This window comes from Scyliorhinus canicula, chromosome 13 (assembly GCF_902713615.1).
Source record: "Scyliorhinus canicula chromosome 13, sScyCan1.1, whole genome shotgun sequence".
Lineage (NCBI taxonomy): Eukaryota > Metazoa > Chordata > Chondrichthyes > Carcharhiniformes > Scyliorhinidae > Scyliorhinus > Scyliorhinus canicula.
The window spans coordinates 13,684,520-13,708,496 of record NC_052158.1 but is presented as its reverse complement, the minus strand read 5'-3'; the positions used below and the strand labels follow the sequence as shown (position 1 = coordinate 13,708,496).

Genomic DNA, 23,977 nt, shown 5'->3' with positions numbered 1-23,977 from the left:
CGAATATCCTGCAGTCATGTCTCTGTAATAGCTACCAAATCCTAATCTTCAATTTGCGTATTTGCACCTGCAGATAATCTAGATTATTCCTTACACTTGTTGCGTTAGTATGTATAACTCTTAATTGGTCTGTACTCCCTAATCTGTCCCTCGGCAGTGATTCTTCATTTGCTTCTTTATTATTTTTCTCTTTTGGTTTAAACAGTATGCCTCTGATAGTCTTATAGTCCTGCAGTTCCTGAAGCTGGGTTCCTGACTTGGGTTGTTGGGTTACGGGTATAGGGTGAATACGTGGGTTTGAGTAGGGTGATTATTGCTTGGCATAACATCGAGGGCCGAAGGGCCTGTTCTGTGCTGTACTGTTCTATGTTGCCCCAGCACGGTAGCATTGTGGATAGCACAATTGCTTCACAGCTCCAGGGTCCCAGGTTCGAATCCAGCTTGGGTCACTGTCTGTGCGGAGTCTGCACATCCTCCCCGTGTGTGCGTGGGTTTCCTCCGGGTGCTCCGGTTTCCTCCCACAGTCCAAAGATGTGCAGGTTAGGTGGATTGGCCATGATAAATTGCCCTCAGTGTCCAAAATTGCCCTTAGTGTTGGGTGGGGTTACTGGGTTATGGGGATAGGGTGGAGTTATTGACCTTGGGTAGGGTGCTCTTTCCAAGAGCCGGTGCAGACTCGATGGGCTGAATGGCCTCCTTCTGAACTGTAAATTCTATGATTCTATGTTCTAGATATTCTGTCAGGTTAGTGAATGGGCAGAAACTGCAAAAATGTAATTCAATATGGGAGAATGCATGTCATTTTGGAAGAAAGAATGAGTAGGTGGGTTATTATTTAAATGGAGAGAGTCTGCATAAAGCTTAAGCACAAAAAGACTTGGGGGTCTTTGTTCATTACACCCAGAAATCCAGAATACAGGTTCAGAAGACAATAGAGAAGGCAAATGGAATGTTGGCTTTTATTTCAACGGGGCTGGAGTCTAAAAGTAAATAGGTGTTGCTGCAACCGTACACGGTAATAGTGAGTCCACGTTTAGTGACTATGTGCAGTTTTGGTTCCCTTACTTAAGCAGAGATATATTATCATTGGAGGCAGTACAGAGGAGGTTTACTGGGATTATCCTTGGTATGGCCATATGAGGAATCATTAAACAGGTTGGTCTGTACTTCTCGGAGTTCAGATGAATGAGACGTGATAGGATTGAAACATAAAACATTCATGGGGATCAGACAGGGTAAAGATTGGTGGGTTGTTTACACTCATGGGAAAGAATAGGATTAGAAGAGATAGTTGTAGAATAAGGGAATGCTCATTGAAGACGGATCTGAGGAAAAAATTCTGTTCTCAAAGTTGGCAAATTTTCGGTATTATTTACAGGAAGCTCTGGAGCCGAGTTGTTGAACTTTTACAAGGCGGAGATTGATAGGCTTTTAATCAGTATGGCAATTAAGGGCAATTGAGATAAGATTGGAAAGTCGATTTAGTGAGTATTAGATTTTATAGCACTGTTGCGTCACAGCGCCAGGGACCCGGGTTCGATTCCTGGCTTGAGTCACTGTCTGTGTGGAGTCTGCACATTCTCCCTGTGTCTCCCTGTGGGCTTCCTTCGGGTGCTCCAGTTTCCTCCCACAAGCCCCCAAAAACGTGCTTGTTAGGTGAATTGGACATTCTGAATTCTCCCTCTGTATACCTGAACGGGCGCCGGATTGTGGCGACTAGGGGATTTTCACAGCAGCTTCATTGCAGTGTCAATGTAAGCCTACTTGTGATATTACGAAAGAATATTATCAGCCATGATCTTATTAAATGGCGGAACAGGCTAGAGGGGCTGAATGATCTACTCCTGTTCCTATTTCGTCTGGTCGGCCAAGTCATTTATAAATGTAATGAAAAGAGTGAGACGTAAATATGTATTTTTATTCAGGACAGTTTTCCATTAGAACAAAGTAAAACAAAAGAATAAAATACAGTAAACACCATTTCAAAATAAACCCACCCACATCTAACGCCCTCCCCAAATTCCAACTCCTCATAAACAAACAAAAACGCATTCCTCCAACCTTTCCCAGCCCATCAGCAACTGGCGGTGACTAACTCTCTGAAATAGATAAGCTGCCACCTCGAGTAGAACCCTTCCACCGACGACCCCCGCCCTTCATGGTGTACTTCACCTTTTCAAGGTACAAAAATCCCGTTGGGTCACTCAGCCAGAACGAGGCACTGGGCGGTACCGGGTGTCTCAACCTGCGCAAAATTCGCCTCTGACTATCAATGAGGCGACGGCGAGGTTATCTGCTTTCACCCTCGTCTGCAGCACCAGCGAATCCGCAACAAAAATAGCCCCCAATGGATTTGGTTCCAGCTGAATATCCAGAATTCCCAGCATGCTTACCAGGTTCGGGCAAGCAAGAACATGTGTATGTGTGCCACCTGAGCCTTGCGCATATTTGTTGGCCCACTTTGACAACCCGCTGCGATAAAGAGTTCCATAGATTCGCTATCAATTGACAGAAAAATCTCCTCCTCAAGTCTATCTTAAATAGGGAATTTCTAACTCTGCGATTATACCCTCAGGCCCAAGAGTCTCGCACAAAGGAAAACATCTCGCCATCTACTCTACAAAGCCCCCTGACAATTCTATATGTCTCAATAAAATTGTCTCTTATTCTTCAAACCTCCATTGAGTACAGGGCCACGGACTCCTCTTCTTCTGATGAGATAATCCCTCCATAACCGGGATCAACTGCTTGAACCTTCCCTCGACTGCCTCCAATGCCAGTATATATTTTCTTAGATAAGGGGCTAAAACTGTTCACGGTATTGCACGTGTGTCTAACGAGTGCCTTGTATAGTTTCAGGAAGACTATTCTATCTTTATACTCGATTCCCTTTGGAATAAAGTCGAAACATTCCCTATTACCTGCTGAACTTGCATGCTAGCCGCTTGTGATTTATGCACGAACACTCAAATCCCTCTATGCTCCAGGTTTCAGAAATTTTTCTTCATTTAAAAAAGATTCAGCTGCTTCATTACTCCTACCAAAGGACATAACTACATACTTTGCTACATTATATTCGATCGACCAAGTTTTTGCCCATATACCTAACCTGTCTCTATCACTCTGTGGACGCTTTATGCCATCCTCAACACTTGCCTTCGCATCTATTTTGTGTCTTCCAGAAAAATGGCAATAGTATACTCACTTGCCTCGTTAAAGTAATTAATGCACATTATAAATAATTGTGGCCCCAGCAGTAACCCCTGTGGGATTCCATTCGTAACAAGTTGCATTCCTGAAAATGCACCTCTTGTCACAACTCTCAGCCTTCTATGAGCTGGCCAATCCACTATTCATGCTAATATACTAGACCCAACAGCAGAGACTCTTATCTTATTAAGTAGCTTTCTGTCTGGAACATTATCGATTGCTTTTTGGAAATCCAAGTATGTTATATCTGGTCCCCCTCTGTCTATCCTGCTCATTATCACCTCAAAGGAATTTGTCAGTCATAAATTTGTCAGTCATAATTTCCCCTTCATGAAGCCATGTTGACTCTGCTTGATAATATTATGTATTTTTTATTACACTGCTTTTACATCCTTTATGATGGACTCTAACATTTTCCCAATGACAGGTCTTAAGCTAACTGGCCTGTCATTACCTTCTTTTTTCTCTCCAGTTTGGAATAAGGTTGTTTTCGAAATTCTCTTGTGCGTTACCAGAATTAAAGGACAGTTTGGTGATTTCTACAGTGCATCAACCATCTCCATCGATACTTTGTTTAATATTCTAAAATGCAAGCCACCAGTTCTAAGACACTTATCGTCCTTTAGTTTCCCTGGTGTCTTTTTCCCCTGGTGATAGTGGTTGTATTTATTTCCGTTTTTAATTTTTTTCTTCCAATTAAGAGGCAGTTTAGCGTGGCCAATCCATCTACCCTGCACACCTTTGGGTTGTGCGGATGAGACCCAGGCAGACATTGGGAGAATTTAAACTCCAGTAACCCGGGGCCGGGATCGAACCCAGGTCCTCAGCACCGTGTGGCAGCAGTATGAACCACTGCACCACCGTGCTGCCCGAGTTGCAGTTATTTCCGACCTCTTTTTGAGTGTTAACTAGTTTTGGAATGTCGTTAGTGTTTTCCACCACAATCAACGCAAATTATGTTTTGAGCTCCTCTGTAATTTCCTGGTTCCCAATTTTTACCCAGTTTCATTCTCTTAGAGACCTATACTCACGTTGGCTTCTCTTTTTCGTTTTATATATCTAAAGAAGCTCTTCTGTCGGTTTTTATATTGCTTGCTAGTTTATCCTCGCAGTTTAACTTCACCCTCTTTATTTGTTTCTCATATTTTGTTGTTTAAAAAAAATCTTCTGGCTTACCTCTAATCATTGCCACATTGTATCTTTTTTATTTCTTTAACCCGGTGTTGAAATAATTCTTACTGTGCCCATGAGGAATTGAACAAACGAATGTGATATAAAATAGAATTATTAGTTAGAATAATGTAGATGATAGAGCCGGTCTGATGATAGTGAGTTCCCAGACAAAGAACAAAGTAATTCAGCAAAGCATGGACAGGAAGGGGGGGGGAGGGGAGCCTCGTGCAGAGGATGGTGAAAAGTATGCTGGGTAACAAGAGGCCCAGGGTTGAGGAATGCGAAGTGAGCCAATCAGGATATATGGCCAGGTCAGGAGGTGTATAGGACCTATGGGAATCTTGTATGCGAAAATTGATGCCATTTGAATGACATGTGCAGAGATCTCTTTGTCTTCGACCTCACTCGGTTCTGGGAGATTCAGGAGACTGTATGTGTTCTGAATCTCTATAGAGCGGGTCAGCCTTGCAAGTTGTTTAAGAATAAATAATGCTATACCTACAGATCCCTCTCGAGTTTTATTGAGGCCAGACTGACGGGAAAAGAACTTAATTTGTCACCCAACCCAGTCCAACGCCTGCATCTCCACATCTTAACTGTCTTGGTTACCTCCGACTTATTTACCCCCTTCTCTGCATCCTTGCTCACTGGGATAAATCTTTGCTGTGAGTTATAATGATGTCATAAACAATGTCAAACACACTCCCATGAAAGACAATTAATTAAATACAATCTGAGTTGGACTGATATGTTGAATACAAATGGGTATTAAGGAGTATGGAGTTATGTCAGGTGTGTACCATGAAGTTACAGATTTATATATCGGTATAATGATATATAATTGAACCGTAGAACAGTCTAGGTTTGAAATATTGACCCCATTTCCTTTTTTCCTGTGATGTACAATATCCAAATCATGCAGAACCCTACGTCCACTTATATCATTGACTTGAGACACTGAATCTGAGAAGATATCAAGCACAAAATTGAAGAATTCATCACACACACTGAATAGAAATCTGTGTTCTGCAGCATAGAGTTAAGAAATTAAATACTTTCATGTGCATCGGAACTGAAAGCAGTTAACTGTAACTAATATATTTATATTTTTGAGTATCAATTGGGTTTGTATCTGTTATCAATAATGTAATCACATTGGGAAGATTATTTGAATCAAACAACTGGGGTCAGCAAACATACTTTTCATCACCCCTTTCATAACTTCACCACAAATACTCACATAATGAAATTTTCACTGATTGTATTACACATTCTCTACTTTGTGACATTATTCGTTTTGGCAATGCTGCATAAATGTATAATTTAATCATGAGAATGAAGATCCGATTACCAAACGTACTCGAAGAGGAAAAGCGCCTCTATAGATTGAGTAATTGAAACGTTAATATTATCTACAATTAGAAAATACGTTATCACTGCAGATTTACACACATCCATAGTTAACATGTTGGACGATTTTAATTATTGGCAGGATAAATAGGACAAGGGAATCAGATGGTTTACAGTTTCTCAGTGCGACGCTAGGCTTCTGGAGGATCAGGATTTTGCGGTGTTTGAAGTTCTTTCCCACATATTGAGCGGATAGTGGCTTACTCGACATGACGTGTGTCACAGTTCATTGTCCTCGTCTTCTTCCCTTTTTTTATGTTCACTTTGGCGTATTGCACGGAATCATCTTCATCACTGCCACGAATAGAGTGCACCTAAATATCGTTGCAATCAGATAAAAAAATAAATTTATTCCCAGTCCCCGTCAGTACAGCAATTTAAGATTGTATGGGTATAGGGTCCTTAAGACAGAAGAACGTTCAAAGGAAATTGAGTGATGTGTAATCAGGAAAAAAGGGGCAGAGTTAAGACAGATGTCGGAGAAATAGCTAAACATCACGAGGGGTAACCGTGGTCGGTTGTGGACGAAAACAGACTTACGTCGCACACATCTTGTATTTATATAACATCATAGAATGTTCACAGCGCACATGGAAGCTATTTGGCTCATTGTGTTAATGCTGAATCTCTGCAAGAGCAACTCAACCAATAACAATCCTGCACCTTATGCTGTATCCCAACAAATATTTTCTCCCCAGAGAAGTATCACATCTCCCTTTTGAAGACACAGCTGAGTTTCTCTCCACTGGACTCCAGATCAGTGCCACCCAGATTTTTAGCACAGTCATTGTAAAAATATTTTCCCCAAGTGGCCTTTATTTCCTCGGATTGGTCGCCCCTGGATGTCGACTATACTGCCAATGGAAACTGTTTTCCCCTATCTACTCTGGAGAAACAACCGCCCCACTATCAACTTCCCAATCTAACTTGTTCTCTGAAAGAGGAACAACCCCAGTCTTTCCAAACTGCCCTTGTAACTGAAGATTCTTACTCCGGGAAATGTGATTATTTTGGTTGCATACTTTGTGATGCCTTCTTACCTTTCCGAATGTGCGGTGCTCTGAATTGGACCGAATATTCCACCTTAGGCTGAACCAATGTGTCACAAATATTCGCAATATCCTCCTTGTTATTGTAGTCTATGCCCCAGATCCCAGAATCCTGTATTCATTATTAACTCTTTTCTCAACCTGCTCTGCCACCGTCAAGTACTTGTGTACAAGGACAACTAATGATGGGCAATAATTGGCCGGTAATGGTCATGTCCCGCAAAGGAATGGCGAAAAACATAATCCACCAGGTCACTCTGCTCCTGCATCCTCATTAAAATTGTATGTCTCATTTTATACGGTCTCTCCAATTTCTGACCATTCCACCAGCCTATCTCTTCCTGAGGTTGAAAATCTATCCTCCTTACACTTCACAATACTGCTAAGTTTGGTGCCGCCTGCAAAGTTTGCGACTGTGTTCTGCACCCGAAAATCTGGGACATTGATGCAGGAATAGAGACCCATGGTCCGCCCACTGATCACTTTGTGTCGCTACCCAGCCCGATAAAAAAATCACTCCAGTTACTCAATCACGGTTTTCCCTGAACGCAACCGTATCTGTTTTCCTGAATTAGGCAATATTATGTTTGCCGCAGATGGCTGGTTCCAAGAGCTTTTCCACCATTAATTTTTAAGTGATTGATCTGTAGTAACTGGGCTTATGCTAGCCCCCCCCCCCCCCCCCGCCCCTCCATGTCCATTTCTGAACAAGGGTGTGACATTTACAGTTCTCTATTCCTCCGGTATTGCGCCCGAGGAAGCTCGGAACATTCTGACCAGCATTTTGCAGCCTTACTACCCTCATCAGCCTCTAATGAAGTCCTGGTGTCTTACCAACTTTAATTACAGTCAACTTTCTAACCCCTTCACTTTGTCAGGATTTGGTCAATCCAGTATCTGAACTATCTTGTCTTTCACTGTGACTTTGTTGGCAACTTATTTGGTAAAGACTGAGGCAGCTTCTTAATGTAGTGTGTCAGCCATACTGCCTGTCTGAGTTTCATTATTGGTCCCTAGTCGGCCCACTCCTCATTTTACCTTTGCATAATTTATATGCCTATTGAAAACTTTTGTGTTTCTTTTTAAGTTAACTGCTAGCTTTTTTCTCATTCCCTCTTTTTGCTGCTCTTATTCTTTTCATTTCCCCTCTGAACTTTCTATGTTCGGCCTGGTTCTTAATTTATTATCAACCTGACATCCGCTGTATGCACCATTTGTATGCTTACTCTCGCAGTTTTTCCTGGCATAGAAAGCGCCGTCTTTCTATATCCTGTCATTTCTCCTTGTGGGAATATACCTTTACTGTGGTCAAACCATATCCCATTTACAGACAGCCCATTGCTCCGTCACAGGTTTGCTTACTATTCCTATTTACCTGGGCTTGATCTGTCCCCGCCCTATTGAAATTGATCGTCCTTCAACTGAGAATTGTTCTGTCCGAGATTGCTCCTGCACATCTTTCATTGCGAGCCTGAACCGAACGAGATTTGCGAACGGCGACTACTCCATATGCAGCACCTTCCAAACCCATGATCAATACTACCTAGCAGGATAAGGGCAGCAGATACATGGAAACACCACCAACTAGAATTTCCCCTCCAAGTCACCCACATTCTGCTTTGGAAATATATCGCCGTTCCTTCAGTGCCGCTAGGTCAAAATCGGAACTCCCTTCCTAACAACACAGTTGATGTACCTACACCACATAGACTAGCGGTTCAAGAAGGCATTTCGCCACCACCTTCTTACGGGAAACTAGGGTTGGGCAATAAATTCTGACGGAGCTAGAGACGCCTACATCCAGTAATTTAATAATAAAATAAATACGACCAGATGAACTTACGAATTAGCAGCAGGAGTAGGCCATTCGGTCCTTTGATCCTGCTACACCATTCAATAAGTTCATGGTTGGTCTTATTGTGTCCGCAACGCCACTATCCTGCCGACTATAATGCACTTTGCTTACCCTGCTCTTTAAGAATTTGTCCATCCCTGCCTTCAGAATACTCAATGACTCTACATTCACTCTCTTCGGTAAAGACTGTTCCACAGACTCACAAACCTCTGCGAGAAAACATTTCTCCTCGTCTCTATCTTAAGTAGAAGATGCCTAATGTCTAAACTACATCCGCTTCACTCCAGTCCATTCAGCTTTCACCCTGTGAAGCACACTCAGGATCTTAAATATTTCAACACACCACCGCTCAAATCTTCTAAACGTCAATGGATGCTGGCCCGTAACGTATCCAGCCATTCCTCAGAGGGTATCTCCGTCATCCCAGGAGTCAGTCAAGTGAATCTCTGTGAACTGTTTGTAATGCAATTATGCATTTCCTTAAATATCGAGACCCAAACTCTACAGAGTATTCGAAATGACAATATCCCATTTGCCTTACTAATCACTTGCTGTACCTGCATACTAACATCCTGTGCATGCTGCATCAGATAACCCAGATTCCTATGTGTCTCGGCGATATACCTCAGAATGTTTCCCCTTGTGGGGAAAAGCAATAGAGCAAGCAGTATAAGATAGCCGCCAAGAAATCTGAAATGGAATTCAGAAGAAACGTCTTTACGATGTGATGGGAATCTGAAACTGGCTATAACAGGGAGTGCTTGGATGGAATGTTATAAATTCCTTTAAGGGGGAAGATAGACAAGCAATAAGAAGGAGAAGGTAATAGAGGATTACGGTGATAGATTTGGACAAAAAAAGTAGGAAGATGCTCAAGTACAGCACACACACACACCAGCACGGACAGGATGGGCTGAATGGCCTGTTTCTGAGCAGTATACTTTATGTTGTCATTTGTGCGCATTACACATATACCACAGTTAATTCAGTATTTCTGGGTCCAAATCCTAGAAATCCCTTTTCAGGAGCACTCTCGGGGTATCTTTACTCTCCGAGTATCAGTAGCCAAGTACAATTTACTCAAGGGCAATTACTAGTGCGCAATGGCCAATGGCCTTGTCAGTAGCGCCGGCATCATGTGAATAAAGGAACAAATAATAGGCTATTGAGATGGGGAGGGACTTTAACAGGTAGGCTGCAGTGCCTTTGTAATTATATCCATTGACAGGATGGGTGCCAGCCGGTGTGAGAATTCCAGCGTGAGTGCCAGGAAGGGAAATGACATGATCAGTTGTTTAGTGGGAATACACGTCAAGAGATTAAGCTGGAAATATCATGAGTGAAACAATTTTAGAGGGGATGTGGGGAAATAGGTAGAGCCTAATCCAATTCCAGACTTCAGGGTAATGCCGGAGACAGGACTGTGGAAGATTTGACTTAGTGGACAAGTGGAAAATAGAGGGAACTTCACAACTTAAGAAATGGGCCGGGATCCTCCATGAGCTGACTCTGAAATCAGGAAACGCGATTGGGTGGAGAATTGGTTCCAATGCCGAAATCTCGGTGAGCGCCAATTTCACCCCAAATCGCAGTTCACTGTCGCCTCAGCAGCGGCACCAATGCATTCTAGAATGCACGCAAAGTAAATACCGTTTGTATATCATTAGCAAGCCCAACCTGGTATTCTCCTGGACCTCCGCGATTCTCCGCCTCCATGGGGCGAATTCTGGATGGCGAGGTTCATTTGTGCTTTTAAAAATTGTGAAACCGGTATCGTGGCCAATGAGAGAGAGAGAGGAGGTAGGACACTGAAAGGCGCGACTGTGGGCTGCCGGACCGGACATGGGGCGGGCTGGCTGGGGTGGGAGTAATGGGGTAATAGGCCATGTTGCTGAGTGACCCCCACAGTACTGGGGTGGTGCCCAGTAATTGACCTCCACTGCCGTGGCCTGCCGTGGCCTTGCTGCACACCCCACTGACGACCCAGCTTGGCCTTGCTCCTGCAGAGTGACACCGGCAGTTTATTTGCCCCCACCCCGCACACCCTTTGCCCAGCCCCCAGCCTCCACCCCAACAGCCCTGCACCCCATCCTTCACCATACCACCCACCCCAGTGAGAGTCTCTGCGATGGTGGGGGGAGTTGGACACAGCTGTGACGGGACGTCAGTGTCATCCTTGGACCCGAGCTCTGGGGTCTTGCATTGACAGACCATTTCCGTGCTGCTGTATCATCACTGCTGGCCCCATGTAGGGCTCAAGCTGTCGCACTGGCTGGGGTACGGGGTGCACCAGGAAGGCCCCCGCCATCACCAGCAGATCCTGCAAATCACGAGACAAGATACATGTTTAGACAGTAGACCGGGGGTAGGGGTGGTGACGGCGAGGGTGGCGTAGGGGTGAGATTTAAGTGAGAATGGTGAGGGGGTGAGGGTGAGGGTGGGGGTGTGGGTGGTGTTGGGGTGAGGGTGGAGTGAGGGTGAAGGTGGCGTGGGATGAGGGTGAGGGCGGTGTGCGAGGGAGGGTGGGGGTGAGGGTGGGTGGAGGTGAGGGTGAGGGTGACGGTGGTATGTGGGTGAGGGTGAGGATGGTGTGGGGGGTAGGATGGGTGTGAGGATGGGGTTGGGTGAGGTGGGGTTGAGTGTGAGGGTGTGTGGGGCGATAATTAACACACGTGACATGGGGAACTGCAAGTCAGATGGTCCTCCCTTCCTTGCTTGTGTCTAACCTCCACCCCGCGACTTCCCTTGCCTCTGACCATATCCAGGACCCTCTGCTCAACCACGATCAGGGCTCGCAGGTCCAGTGGTCCCCTTGCAGTTTTCTCCCACTCCCAGTGGTTATGGGCGGCCTTCTCATGGCTTGTGTGGGGAGGGTGGGGGACGGGGGGCGGGGGTGGGGGTGGGGAGGGGGGAGTAACAGGAAATGACAGTGTTATACAGTGCGGCACATGCAGTTCAATATCAGAGGCCAGGGCACCCAGCCATGGTGGCTGGTAAGGGTGTCTGCCTGTGGTGCAGGGTGAGGACTCGGGCGCTGCCCCACCCCGTGGCCGGGCTGGCGCGGCTGGGTTATGGGTATGTGGGACAGGGCTGCTGCCGGGGCACAGTACTGCACCCTGGCTGCCCTGAGCTGGTCATGCAATTTCTTCCTGCACTACAGGCTGGTCGGGTTGATGTTGCTCATAGCGCTGATGACCTCTGCCACCTGCACCCAGGCATGGCGAATGGCGGCGGCTGGCAGCTTCCTTCATGGGCCAGGGTACACGGTGGCCTGGCTCTCCAACACTGTGTCCAGGAGGGTGTCCAGCTGAGCGTTTATCAAATGGGTTGCCACTCTCCTCGCTGTCATCTTGTTGGCTCGGATGTTTTGTATGTGTACAGTTGCAGCTTGTCAGCCACCTGAGTTCAATCGAGAATCCGACGAATCCCGAACATGTTTCTTATTGGAATCAAGTGTGGCGCTGGTGCTAGCTCCACAACAGTCACTGAATCAGTCCAGATGTTGTACCAGTTTTACCATTATGGACGTCCCATGAATCCTGCCCCAGTGTCAACACTTAGTGTCAGGGACGGAGAATTCCATCGCTGGTCTCTAACTCCGAGAAAAGAAAATAAGAAAATTCTCAAGTTTCTCTCAGGTGTTTGTTAGTGATGGGGGGTCCCTTGTGGGGAAAGTTATTTAACCTCACAGACAAAAGCGAATGCAGTTGTTGATATGTTTCAGAATGACTCTGGAATAGTGAATCGCTTTTGCAGAGGAAAGGGGAGCCTTTGAGAATTTAAGATGGCAAGTCACACCTGGCAATACACAATTCATCCTGTCGCTTGTCATATATCCCCTCAAGCATAAAGTTATGAAAGCGGGAACCGCTGAGCGATTAACTGGAATGGGAAATTGTTAAGTTTGCATTGGTTAGAAAGACAGCAGACACAAGTTATTTAAAAAAAAATACAATTTCAAGGAGTTACCGTATTAGAAACTCGGTAAAGTATTATCAGGAAAATTGTGCAAGATAAAAAGGGAAAAGTCATCACATTAAGGTGTGTCTTTGTACACCACCACACATTGTAAATGTTTGTTCATAGAATGACAAACGTTAATATTACCCAAATGGTGCACATTGCCGCAATCACATCCATTGCATGACCAGATGGGGCTGTTTAGCACAGGGCTAAATCGCTGGCTTTGAAAGTAGACCAAGCAGGCCAGCAGCACGGTTCGATTCCCGTAACAGCCTCCAGAACAGGCGCCGGAAATGTGGCGACTAGGGGCTTTTCACAGTAACTTCATTGAAACCTACTCGTGACAATAAGCAATTTTCTTTTCATTTCATTTCAGTATTTCCAGCTCGTACTGTATAATGACCTGAAAGGCGAATTTTCCTCTACTCAATTCAAAGCTGTCCTGTACCTATTGTGGAACAGTTTGAATCTTGTGGGTCAATGTCCATTCGGAAGGTATCAACCCTTAGTGTAAAAACAGAAAGACGTCTTACAACATCAGGTTCAAGTCCAACAGGTTTGTTTCAAATCACTAGCTTTAGGAGCACTGCTCCTTCCTCAGGCGAAATGCTCCGAAAGCTAGTGTTTTGAAACAAGCCTTGGCACTTGAACATGGTGTTGTAAGACTTCTTACTGTGCTCACCCCAGTTCAACGCCGACATCTCCACATCATGTAAAAACAGAGAGGACCATTTTACCCCATTAGTCTGGGCTAGAAGTGATGAACGACACATCGTCTTATGGATCATTATTGATTGTGATTACTACTAGCTTAATTTTACAGGATTGCATAAGCACTTCTATTTTGTTGTGTTTATGCAATAGAATCAGCACTTCACAGTCACATTCAGGATATTGAAACCGGGTGGAGCATAGAGCAAATCCATCGCTGGAAATAACGTCAGGCGCATTATCAGCAAGCTATTGTTCACCAGAACCATTTAGCACTGCACATAGCAAACATCTCATTATCCAATTGCTCTTACTTGTGTAGCTGGCTGTAGATTGGCTGGTGCTGTGGAAATAAAATTCAGAGATTGGTCAGAGCTATACAGTGCCACATACATAACAGACACACACAAACACATGTAATAGGAGGAATGCGTATCGTTTATTTGAATGAAACTGCATGTGAATTTCCATCTTTAGATCGTTTTTAATTAGCCAGAAATAATAATTAATGCAGAATACATAAAGTTCACGTACCATCTGTCGCATTGGTTACAATGGAATGTCTGTATGAAGCAAAAATATTTTTGAATTTAAAATTCAGTACATTTTGTTCAGAATATTCAGCAATTTTATAATAGTTTACATTTTCTGTACCTGTTCAATCTCAGGATAACTGAAAGAAAAATAATATAGATGTTACTATAATTGTTTGAAGCTAACAACATCGTGAATCAAATAATCATAGAATCTACAGAATCTACATGGAGGAGGCCATTCGGCCCATTGAGTCCGCACCGGCCCTTGGAAAGGCCACCCGACTTAAGCCCACCCCTCCACCCTATCCCCGAAAACCAGTAACCCATGCTCACCATTTTTACAGTAAGACGTCTTACAACACCAGGTTAAAGTCCAACAGGTTTGTTTCAAACACGAGCTTACGGAGCACTGCTCCTTCCTCACGTGAATCTTTTTTAAACTAAGGGGCAATTTATCATGGCCAATCCACCTAACCTGCACATCTTTGGACCGTGGGAGGAAACCGGAGCACCCGGAGGAAACCCACGCAGACACACTGGGAAAAAAGTGCAAACTCCACACAGAGAGTCACCCGAAGTTGGAATTGAACCCGGGATCTTGGAGCTGTGAGGCAGCAGTGCTAACCACTGTTTCACCGAGCCGCCCTCTACTGCTTATTAAAATATCTTAAACTTATCTTTAACATTCACACAGGAGAGACAGGATTCTGATGCCTGTACAGATGAATCTGAGCACAATGAGCGTGTGGATATTTCCTTCTTCATATAATGGGGTAATACATTTCAGTTCGGTAGATTGATTGGGGAAGCGGGACAGTTGTCCTTGAAGAGAATGTTCAGAGGAGATTTGACAGTTAATCAAAATCACGACTGGCCTGTGAAGAGTGCATCAGGAAAACTGTTTCCATTGGTGGAAGCATTGAGAACAAAAGCGCACAGGTTTAAGGTGATTGGCCAAAGAAGGAATCGCCATATGAGAAAAAGATGTTTTGTTTTCAGGCAGCCAGTGGTGCGGATCTGGAATGTGCTGTATGAGATTGTGGTTGGGGGCAGATTTAATCGAGCCATTCAAGATTGAATTGGATTGTTAGCTGAAAATGGAAGAATATGCAGGTCCATGGGAAGAAGGCCGAGTAGTGGAACTATGGAATTTGCGTCTTCGGGGAGCCGACGCAGACACAGCGGACCGAATGGCTCCTTTCTGAATCATTCCGTGATTCTAACATCAATTCCTAAGTGGGTTTTAAAATAATTGTTCCCTCTAATGGGATTTCCGTTCACACTAGAAATCCTGACAAAGTCCATAGAAGCATTAACCAAGTTGCTTCTCATGGGGAGTGGTTGCAGCACTATAGCGCAAACATATTAATTAAACAAGTTTGACAGAGATACACACCTTTGTTTTGCCAGGTGAGTCCACTTATAAGAACTATTACGATTAAACCCAACAATACTAAGGCGCCTCCCAGTCCAAGGATGAGGTGAGGATTCTCGTTATTTTCCTTCGGAACTTTGCCTGAAATAAGGAGTTGAAGTCAATATTTGAAATTTTGATCTGAAAATGGCGAGGTGAATCGATTTTGTTTGCACTATGATAAAAACACGATGGTAAACATTTGTTATTAGGACCCCGGACGAGAACCCATTTATCGGTAATTTGTAAAACTGTGAGGAACTGTGACTGCACCACGGGGTGATAACACCGACCCATAGGTATCTGTTATGTTAAAAACAAAGTTTAATACAAACACAAAATTAACCACATCAGCCGCAAAATAGCTTTACAGTTAACAGTTACAACAGTTGTTAAGTAAAAGGAAACACCTTAACTTACTTCCTAAACCTGTCACTATATTCCAATTAACCAAGCCAACATCTTTCAAATACTACTCACGAATAAAGTGGAGCCATATATCTTGTTGCATTTCTCTCTGCTGAATATTTTGAGAAAGAAAATTTCAGGACCAAACTGAACCACCTCTGTTCAGATGAGAGTTCTCGGACCAACGTCTTTTCAGACAGTCCTGATTCCTCCCATTAACTACATCACCTGCACCAAAGCATAAGGCATTCTTTTGTCGCCTCTTACAAGATGGCCCTTGACTTGTTTAGCCGGGATCAAACGCCATAAATTAACTCTACCGCAGGGGTCTTTCAAATGAAAACAATTACCCATTAGCTATCTCTGTTAAAAAGTAAATGGTTCTCAAGGTCGATTAGCTGAATACGTCGCCTGCAAATCAATGATTATCACACTTTCATGACAGCCAGGTCACAGCACTAGCAGTCATATTCTCTCTAGGACAAAGAACAAAGAAATTACAGCACAGGAACAGGCCCTTCGGCCCTCTCAGCCTGCGCCGATCCAGATCCTTTATCTAAACCTGTCTCCTATTTTCCAAGGTCTACTTCGCTCTGTTCCCCGCCCGTTCATATATCTGTCTAGATGCATCTTAAATGATGCTATCATGCCCGCCTCTACCACCTCCACTGGCAAAGCGTTCCAGGCACCCACCACCCTCTGCGTAAAAAACTTTCCACGCATTCTCTATGCATCTTAACCCAAGTGTTAATAACATCATGACTATGCTTATAAAGTATAAAATGTGACAAAATTCATAATTTCTTCACGGTATAATAAATGGAATATTGCGTTTCTATATTATCTTTCCGGACCTTAGTCATCCCAATTCACTCCACAACCAATGGAGTACTTTGGATCTGCAGCCACTTTGGCAATGAAGGAATCATAGCCAATTTGAGCACAGCAAGCCCCCACAAATAGCACTGTGAAACTCACCAGATGTTCTGATTTTGTTCAGTTATGCTAATTGAGGGATAATTATTGATCAGGATATGGAGGATAGGCCGTTAAACTCACTCCTGGAAATAGGGTCATGGGACTTTTTAGATTCACTTGCTTTAATGTTCCATCCAAAAGACAGCACCTTGAACAGTGTAGCCCGCCCCCCATCACGCACTGGAGAGCCAGTCTGGATTATTGTACACAAATGCAAGGGGCTGGTACTGTAATGACCAAAATATTAAAATGGGCGTTGCAAAATTGCGACTTTAATGCACTTCCAGTAGGAATTCCGTGAATCATAGAATCATGGAACCCGATAGTGCAGAAGAAGGTCATTTGACTCATCGAATCTGACCAACCATCTGAAAGAGCACCATACCTAAGCCCACTCACCTGCCCTATACCGGTAACCCCCACCTAACCTTTGGAAAGTAAGGGGCAATTTAGCATGGCCAATCCACCTAACCTGTCCGTGTTTGGACTGTGGGAGGAAACCGGAGCACCCAAAGGAAACCCACGCAGGCACGGAGAGAATGTGCAAACTCCACACAGACAGGCACTCAAGATTGGAATTGAACCAGGGTCTCTGACGCTGTGAGGCAACAGTGTTAACCACCCAAAGTAAGGAAAGTATCGAGATTCCTCCTTCTACCACTATTACATTTTACACTGCTCTCCCTGCATTGGACCTGCCCTCCATGCATTGCCCTCCTCTGCCTGAGTTGATCCCGGTGTCCCTGCATTGACTCTGCTGTCCCTGTATTTTGTTTTATTCATTTACAGGATATGGGTGTTGCTGGTTAGGCCAGCATTTATTGCCCATCCCTAGCTGTCCTTCAAAAGGTGGTAATGAGTTGCCTTCTTGAACCGCTGCAATCCTTGTGGTGTAGGTGCACCCACAATGATGTTAGGGAGGGAGTTGTGGAATCTTCCCCCAGCGGCAGTGACGGATCGGCGATATATTCCCAAGTCAGGGTAGTGAGTGACTTGAAGGGGAACTTTCAGGTGGTGGGATTCCAAGGTATCTGTTGCTCTTGTCCTTCTAGATGGTAGTGGTGTTGGGTTTGGAAGGTGCTGTCTAAGGAACCTTGATGAGTTGCTGCAGTGCATCTTGTAGACGGTACACCTGGCTGCAACTGTCCGTCGGTGGTGGAAGGTTTGAATGTTTGTGGAAGGGAGAGCAATCAGGTGGTCTGCTTTGTCCTGGATGGTGTCAAACTTCTTGAGTGTTGTTGGAGCTCACTCATCCAGGCAAGTGGAAAGTATTCCATTACACTCCTGACTTGTAGATGGTGGACAGACTTTGGGGGGGGGGGGGGGGGGGTCAGGAGTGAGTTACTCGCTGCAGGAGTTTTGACCTGCCCTGGCAACCACAGTATTAATGTTGCTAGTCCAGTTCAGTTTATGATCAATATTAACCCGCAGGATGTTGATTGTCCAATAATCCGCAAACAATCTCACTTCTGACCTTATGATGGACGGCAGGTCATTGATGAAGCAGCTGAAGATGGTTGGGCCCAGGATACTACTCTGAGGAACTCCTGCAGTGATGTCCTGGAGCTGAGATAATTGACCTCCCACCACCACAACCATCTTCCTTTGTGCGAGGTATGACTCCAACCAATGGAGAATCTCCCCCCTGAGACCCATTAATTCCAGTTTAGCTCGGACTCCTTGATGCCATGCTCCGTAAAATGCTGCCTTGATGTCAAGAGCAGTCACTCGCACCTCACCTCTGGCATTCAGCTTTTTGTCCAGGTTTGAACCAAGGCTGTTATGAGGTCAGGAGGTGAGTGACCCTGACGGAATTGTTGTGGACATTGCTCTTCCATTATTGACCCTGTTCACCCTGAATTAACACTGCTCTCCCTGTATTGACCCTGGTCTCTCTATATTGGCCCTTCTTTCCCTGCATTGACCTTGCTCTCCCTTCATTGACGCTGCTGCCCCTTCATTGACACTACTGTCTCTGTATTGACCGTTCTCCGTGTATTGACCCTGTTCTCCCTGCATTGATATTCAGCGGTTCCCGAAAGGCGAATGTTCAACGCCGAGCTCAGCGCTAGATCCAAAGATTAGCTGCTCGACTCTAAGCAGCGTCACAACCTAGTTCAGCCTGCTTGGTACTGTACATGTAATCTCTCCAGTGCAGAACGAGGCCATTCGGCCCATTGAGTCTGCAACGACCGACCGAAAGAACACCCTACCTAGACCCACTACCCGCCCTCTCCCTCTAACCCCACCAAACGTTGGACACTATGGGGCAATGTATCATTGACAATCCACCTAATCTGCACTTCTTTGGATTGTGGGAGGAAACCGGCGCAGCCGGAGGAGTCCCAGTCAGAAACGGGGAGAATGTAAAAACTGAATACAGTCAGCCAAGGTTGAGAATTGAACCCGGCACTTTAGCGTCGTCACGCAGCAGTGCTGACCACTGCGAATAGATTAAGGTTTCTTGCATCGGGCAGTCGTTGCACATATCGCTCTATTTTCTGACTTCAACGGGACTTCAGATATACTGAGTTCAATCAAAATGAATACCCGTTGTGTTATACAATGAACTGCCGCTGCTATTCCACATGTCTTGCGTCAGCCCCTGTGCAGCTATTTTCCCATTCCCCAGACAGAAATGCAAACACATTCTGTGCAAACTATTTGAGAATGATGACATAATCTACTCTGAATGATTTTCAGATCCTTGGTGCCCAGATTCCTGGAGTGTAGTGGGGTAGGTTAATTTATCAGTCTGCAGATTGAAGCAAAGCGTCTGCTGGTACGAGGCTGTCGAATCACTGCGCTCAATTAGAACACGTTTTCAAAACTGGTTATTCTAAGTTGTCACTTACGCTTCACATGTAGATGGGTACCATTTCCACACCTCTCTTCTGTTCCCATGAATGATACGTGGCAGTAATAGGTGTCTGAGTCATCCTGAAGCAAGTCGGAGATATTAATGAATATTCTGTTGTTGCCAATTGACGCGCTGTCCGATCTCTCCAGCCGATTTTTATAAAATGGGCTATTGTCCAGCTTGTAGCCACCTGGTTTCCCCCGTGTCCAGCGAGCTGCTCCGATAAGCGAATGTTTTCCTTCAAAGCCCAAGGCACATTTCAGTATCACGGACTCCCCCTCTGCTGCCGTTATAAAAGGGGGAAACTGGTAAACGGTGAAATTCATCTTTCCACCTATTGGTAAACAAAAAAAAATCCAGAGATAATTAGAAAACGTGACGTGCTGCTTGAGAATTTCAGTTGGGAACTCTAATGCTCACTTCATCTCACACAGATGTTAGGAACATGATTAGACCGGTGGATACTGCTAGCGTCAAATATGTATTAGAAATGTCTAGCAAAACAGTCAGCACCTGAAAGAGAAAGGCAAGTTATTGTTGGGTTGTGTCGGAAGATGAGTGTTTATTGTACTGGCAGGTTAATGTTGTATGTGCAGATTAACGTTGTATGGGCAGGTTGTGTTGGGTTGTGTTGGCAGATCAATGTTTGGTTGTGTGGGCAGGTTAATGTTGGGTTGTGCGTGAATGTTAATGTTGGGTTGTGTGGGCAGGTTAATGTTGTTTTGCATTGCCAGGTTAATGTTGTATGGGCAGATTAATGTTGGGTTGTGTTGGCAGGTTAAAGTTGGTTGCGTTGACAGGTTAATGTTTCATTGCGTGGGCAGGTTAATATTGGGTTATGTGGGCAGGTTAATGTTGGGTTGTGTGGGCAGATTAATGTTGGGTTGTGTTGGCAGGTTAATGTTGGGTTGTGTGGGCAGGTTAAAGTTGGTTGCGTTGGCAGGTTAATGTTCCATTGCGTGGGCAGGTTAATATTGGGTTGTGTGGGCAGGTTAATGTTGGGTTGTGTTGGCAGGTTAATGTTGGGTTGTGTGGGCAGGTTAAAGTTGGTTGTGTGGGCAGGTTAATGTTTCATTGCGTGGGCAGGTTAATATTAGGTTTTCTGGTGAGGTTAATGTTAGATTGTGTCGTTAGGTTAATGTTGGGTTCTGTTGGCAGATTAATGTTGGGTTGTGTTGGCAAGTTAATGTTGGGTTGTGTGGGCAGGTTCATGTTGCGATGTGATGTCAGGTTAATATTGGTGTGTGTGTGAAGGTTAATATTGGCTTCTGGTACCAGGTGAATATTTGCTTCTGATAGCACTTTAATGGTTGATTGTGTTGTTGAGCCTCATTCTCTATGAAGTATTCCGAATGCAACAAGAAATGGACACCAACCACGCTTGGCCATTATTCAAGAGTCAATACCGCACACATCCCGGGAATGATATAAAAACATCCATTAGACAATAATAACCACCCTTACATTAATGAATAAACAGATTTGAATTTGGAGAGTGCCCCACCTCAATTTCGGAATATATAATCGTGCTTCGGAATGATTATTTTCCTGACGTAACTCCTGCTCGGCGGAAAACATTTACAGCCGTCACTCGCTGTCAGCGACGTTCCATCATCTTCTTTAATCTAATGAAAGATACCCCCCGGAATTTCTTCGGCGGATTCAGTGCATCTCCCCTCACAATTTAGAATATAAGAACTCGGAGCAAGATTAGCAATTCAGCCCCTCGAATCTGCTCCGCCATTCAATCCGATCATGGCTGATCTCATCTCGGCCTCAACTAAACTTTCCTGCCAACTTCCCTTCAGTCCGCGACTACTTAAAAAAAACTATCTACGTCCTCAAATTTGGTTAGCGCTCGGGGTTCCGTTTCAGTGAAGCAATTTCTCCTTCGTTCTAATTTAAACCTGCCATCCCCTAGCCGAAAACGATGGGCTCTCGTTCTAGAATGTCCAACGAAATATACAGGTGGTCTACCCCCGACCCTGTCAAATTCCTTTAGCGACTTACATTCCTCAATTGATCTCCTCTCATTCTTCTATACTCCAGCGAGTGTCGGCTTTAGCTGCTCAATCTTGCTTCACAACACACGTCCTTCATCCATGGAATCAATCTAGTGAACCTTCTCTGAACCGCCTCTCAAGCATTTACATCCTTCCTCAAGGAAGGGGACCAGAATTGTGCGCAGTATTCCAGATGCAGACTGGTCAATGCCCTATACAGTTGCAACATCACTTCCCTACTTTTATACTCTATTCAAATAGCATTAATTGCCAAAATTCAATTTGCCTTCCTTAATACTTGCTGCAACTTTATGCTAACGTTTTGCGATTCATGCGCGAGGACACCCAGATCCCCCTGCACCGAAGTATTTGAAGTTTCACTCCGTTTAGATAATAGGTTGTTTTCTTATTCCACCGACTACATTGGATAGCCTCACACTCGTCATCATTAAATTCCATCTGCCAATTGTTGCCCCATTCACCTACCTTATCCATATCCATTTTGTAAGTTTCTTATTTCCTCATTGCAACTTGTTTTGCCACCTATTTTAGTGTCATCTGCAACATTGCTTACTGTACCATCCATCCTGCATCCAAATCATTAATATATAGTAACTAGCTATGGCCCAAGGTAAGGACCCTGAGGCACACCATTAGTTATAGCTTGCCATCTAGAAAAAGACCCATTTTCTCCATCTCCGCTTCCTGTTGGTTAGCCAGCCCTCCATCCAAGCTAATATATTTTCCCCAACCCCGTGCATTCTTACCTTTTGTATTAATATTTTGTCAAATGTCTTCCAGAGGTCCAGAGGACCCTGGTTATCCATTTTGTTGGTTACATCTTCGTAGAACTCTGGCAGATTAGTCAAACACGATTTACCCTTCATGAAACCATGCTGACTCTGATGGATTGTCCTTTGACTTTCCAAATGTCCCATTACTACTTCCTCAATTATGAATTCCAACAATTTCCCAATGACATACCTTAAGCTAACTGCTTTATAGTTTCCTCTTTTTGCCCCTCTCCCTTCTTGAACAGGGCGTTATATTAGCCTTTTTCCAATCCACTTGAACCTTTCCAGAAACCAGGGAATTCTGGAGTATTACAGTCAATGCCTCTGCTATCTCTGTTGCCACTTCCTTCAAGACCCTAAGATATTGGCCATCAGGCATTCGGCGGCAGATCTATCATCCAAAACAACCACTCACCTTCCATCAAAATTAGGGCCGGGGATCGAGGAAACCTCTGGGAAATTGTGCCTCCGTGTGATCAGCTATGAATAATAATTGTAATGCTGCCAGCAGAAGGGAGGTTTAATTGCTAAGCAGAGACTGAAACCTTCTGTAAACAGCAGGAGGAAAAAGTGAACGGTTTGGCCCCACGTGGGTTGTACCGATCGAGACGTGGAAATATTTTCCGAAATAATGCCTCGCTTCTGCAAATTTTGCAATTTAGTTTAGCACGGTGCTGTAGCCTATCGGCGTTATCTGTAAGCAGTAGAAATACAATTAACTCACCCGTGTGCGTTGCAACGAGAATTAGCTGCAGGAGAGTGAGCTGTCGACTTAAGGCCATCTTCTGTGAGTGTGTGAAGAGATGGAAATATTGAGGTGAAGCAAGGTGAGCAGATAACATTACCCACTTCAAGCGCGTGAATGGAATTAATTGTGGTTTAGCACCTTGACGACACAGGATACACAATCTTGCACAGCATGAGAAACTCCTCGCCTCTAAACGTGTTTTTCTATTAGAATTCAGGAATTGCACACAATGCACTGTTGGTGTTGTTTGATACGTAAAGTCAACAGGAAACATAACAATAAACTCACCAACTTTCTACGCTCTCAAATGGTGCGATTTTATATTTATTCTCTGGCGTCCTCGTCCACACTGCAGATTGCTCCGTGACGATGGCGTTGAATGTGTCTAAAGGGGTGTGTGCATGTGTGTGGTGGTGGGGTGTTTGGGGGGGGGGGGGGGGGTTGCATGGGTCTTGTTACAGAGGTGACCAAGAGTTTCCGTTCAGCTAATCGCACGTCTGTGACTCCAGTTGCAATATCACTTAAGTAATGATTATGTGTATAACCTACCGCCACGTGTCAGTCTTGAACAGTTCGCCAGCAGCCCAATTCTTGTGCACCTTTTCAGGCCCGTGGCAAATGTGTTCCCACATAGATCGGGAATTCACTATCACTTCTTAGACCGTGAGTTCATCACCCCCACCCCGCCTCCGGCACACTTCAGCACAAAGATTTGGGTTGTGAATGAACTGTTGGAGATGCCGCTATTGGCATTCCCGCCTGCCCGCCTGAATGGCTATGGAAGACCCCATGGCATTATTCTGAAGGAGGAGACCAGAGTGCTCTTTGCCAATGGCTATCTCTCGATAAACGTTATGAGGCTGTG

General features: G+C 44.6%; 1 protein-coding gene across 2 annotated transcripts; it reads right to left on the bottom strand.

Moving 5' to 3' along the window:
- Positions 1 to 5,541: 5,541 nt before the first annotated feature.
- Positions 5,542 to 23,148, bottom strand: LOC119976539. Of its 2 annotated transcripts, XM_038817103.1 has the most exons (7): positions 23,089 to 23,148; positions 19,563 to 19,901; positions 15,304 to 15,423; positions 14,026 to 14,044; positions 13,906 to 13,934; positions 13,686 to 13,714; positions 5,542 to 6,107 (listed from the first exon to the last, which is right to left on the bottom strand). In XM_038817103.1, the coding sequence occupies exons 1-7, from the start codon at positions 23,144 to 23,146 to the stop codon at positions 5,994 to 5,996; spliced, it is 708 nt and encodes a 235-aa protein (XP_038673031.1). In that variant the 5' UTR covers positions 23,147 to 23,148; the 3' UTR covers positions 5,542 to 5,993. The 2 variants fall into 2 exon arrangements, with proteins under 2 accessions (XP_038673031.1, XP_038673032.1); XM_038817104.1 differs by lacking the exon at positions 15,304 to 15,423.
- Positions 23,149 to 23,977: the final 829 nt, after the last annotated feature.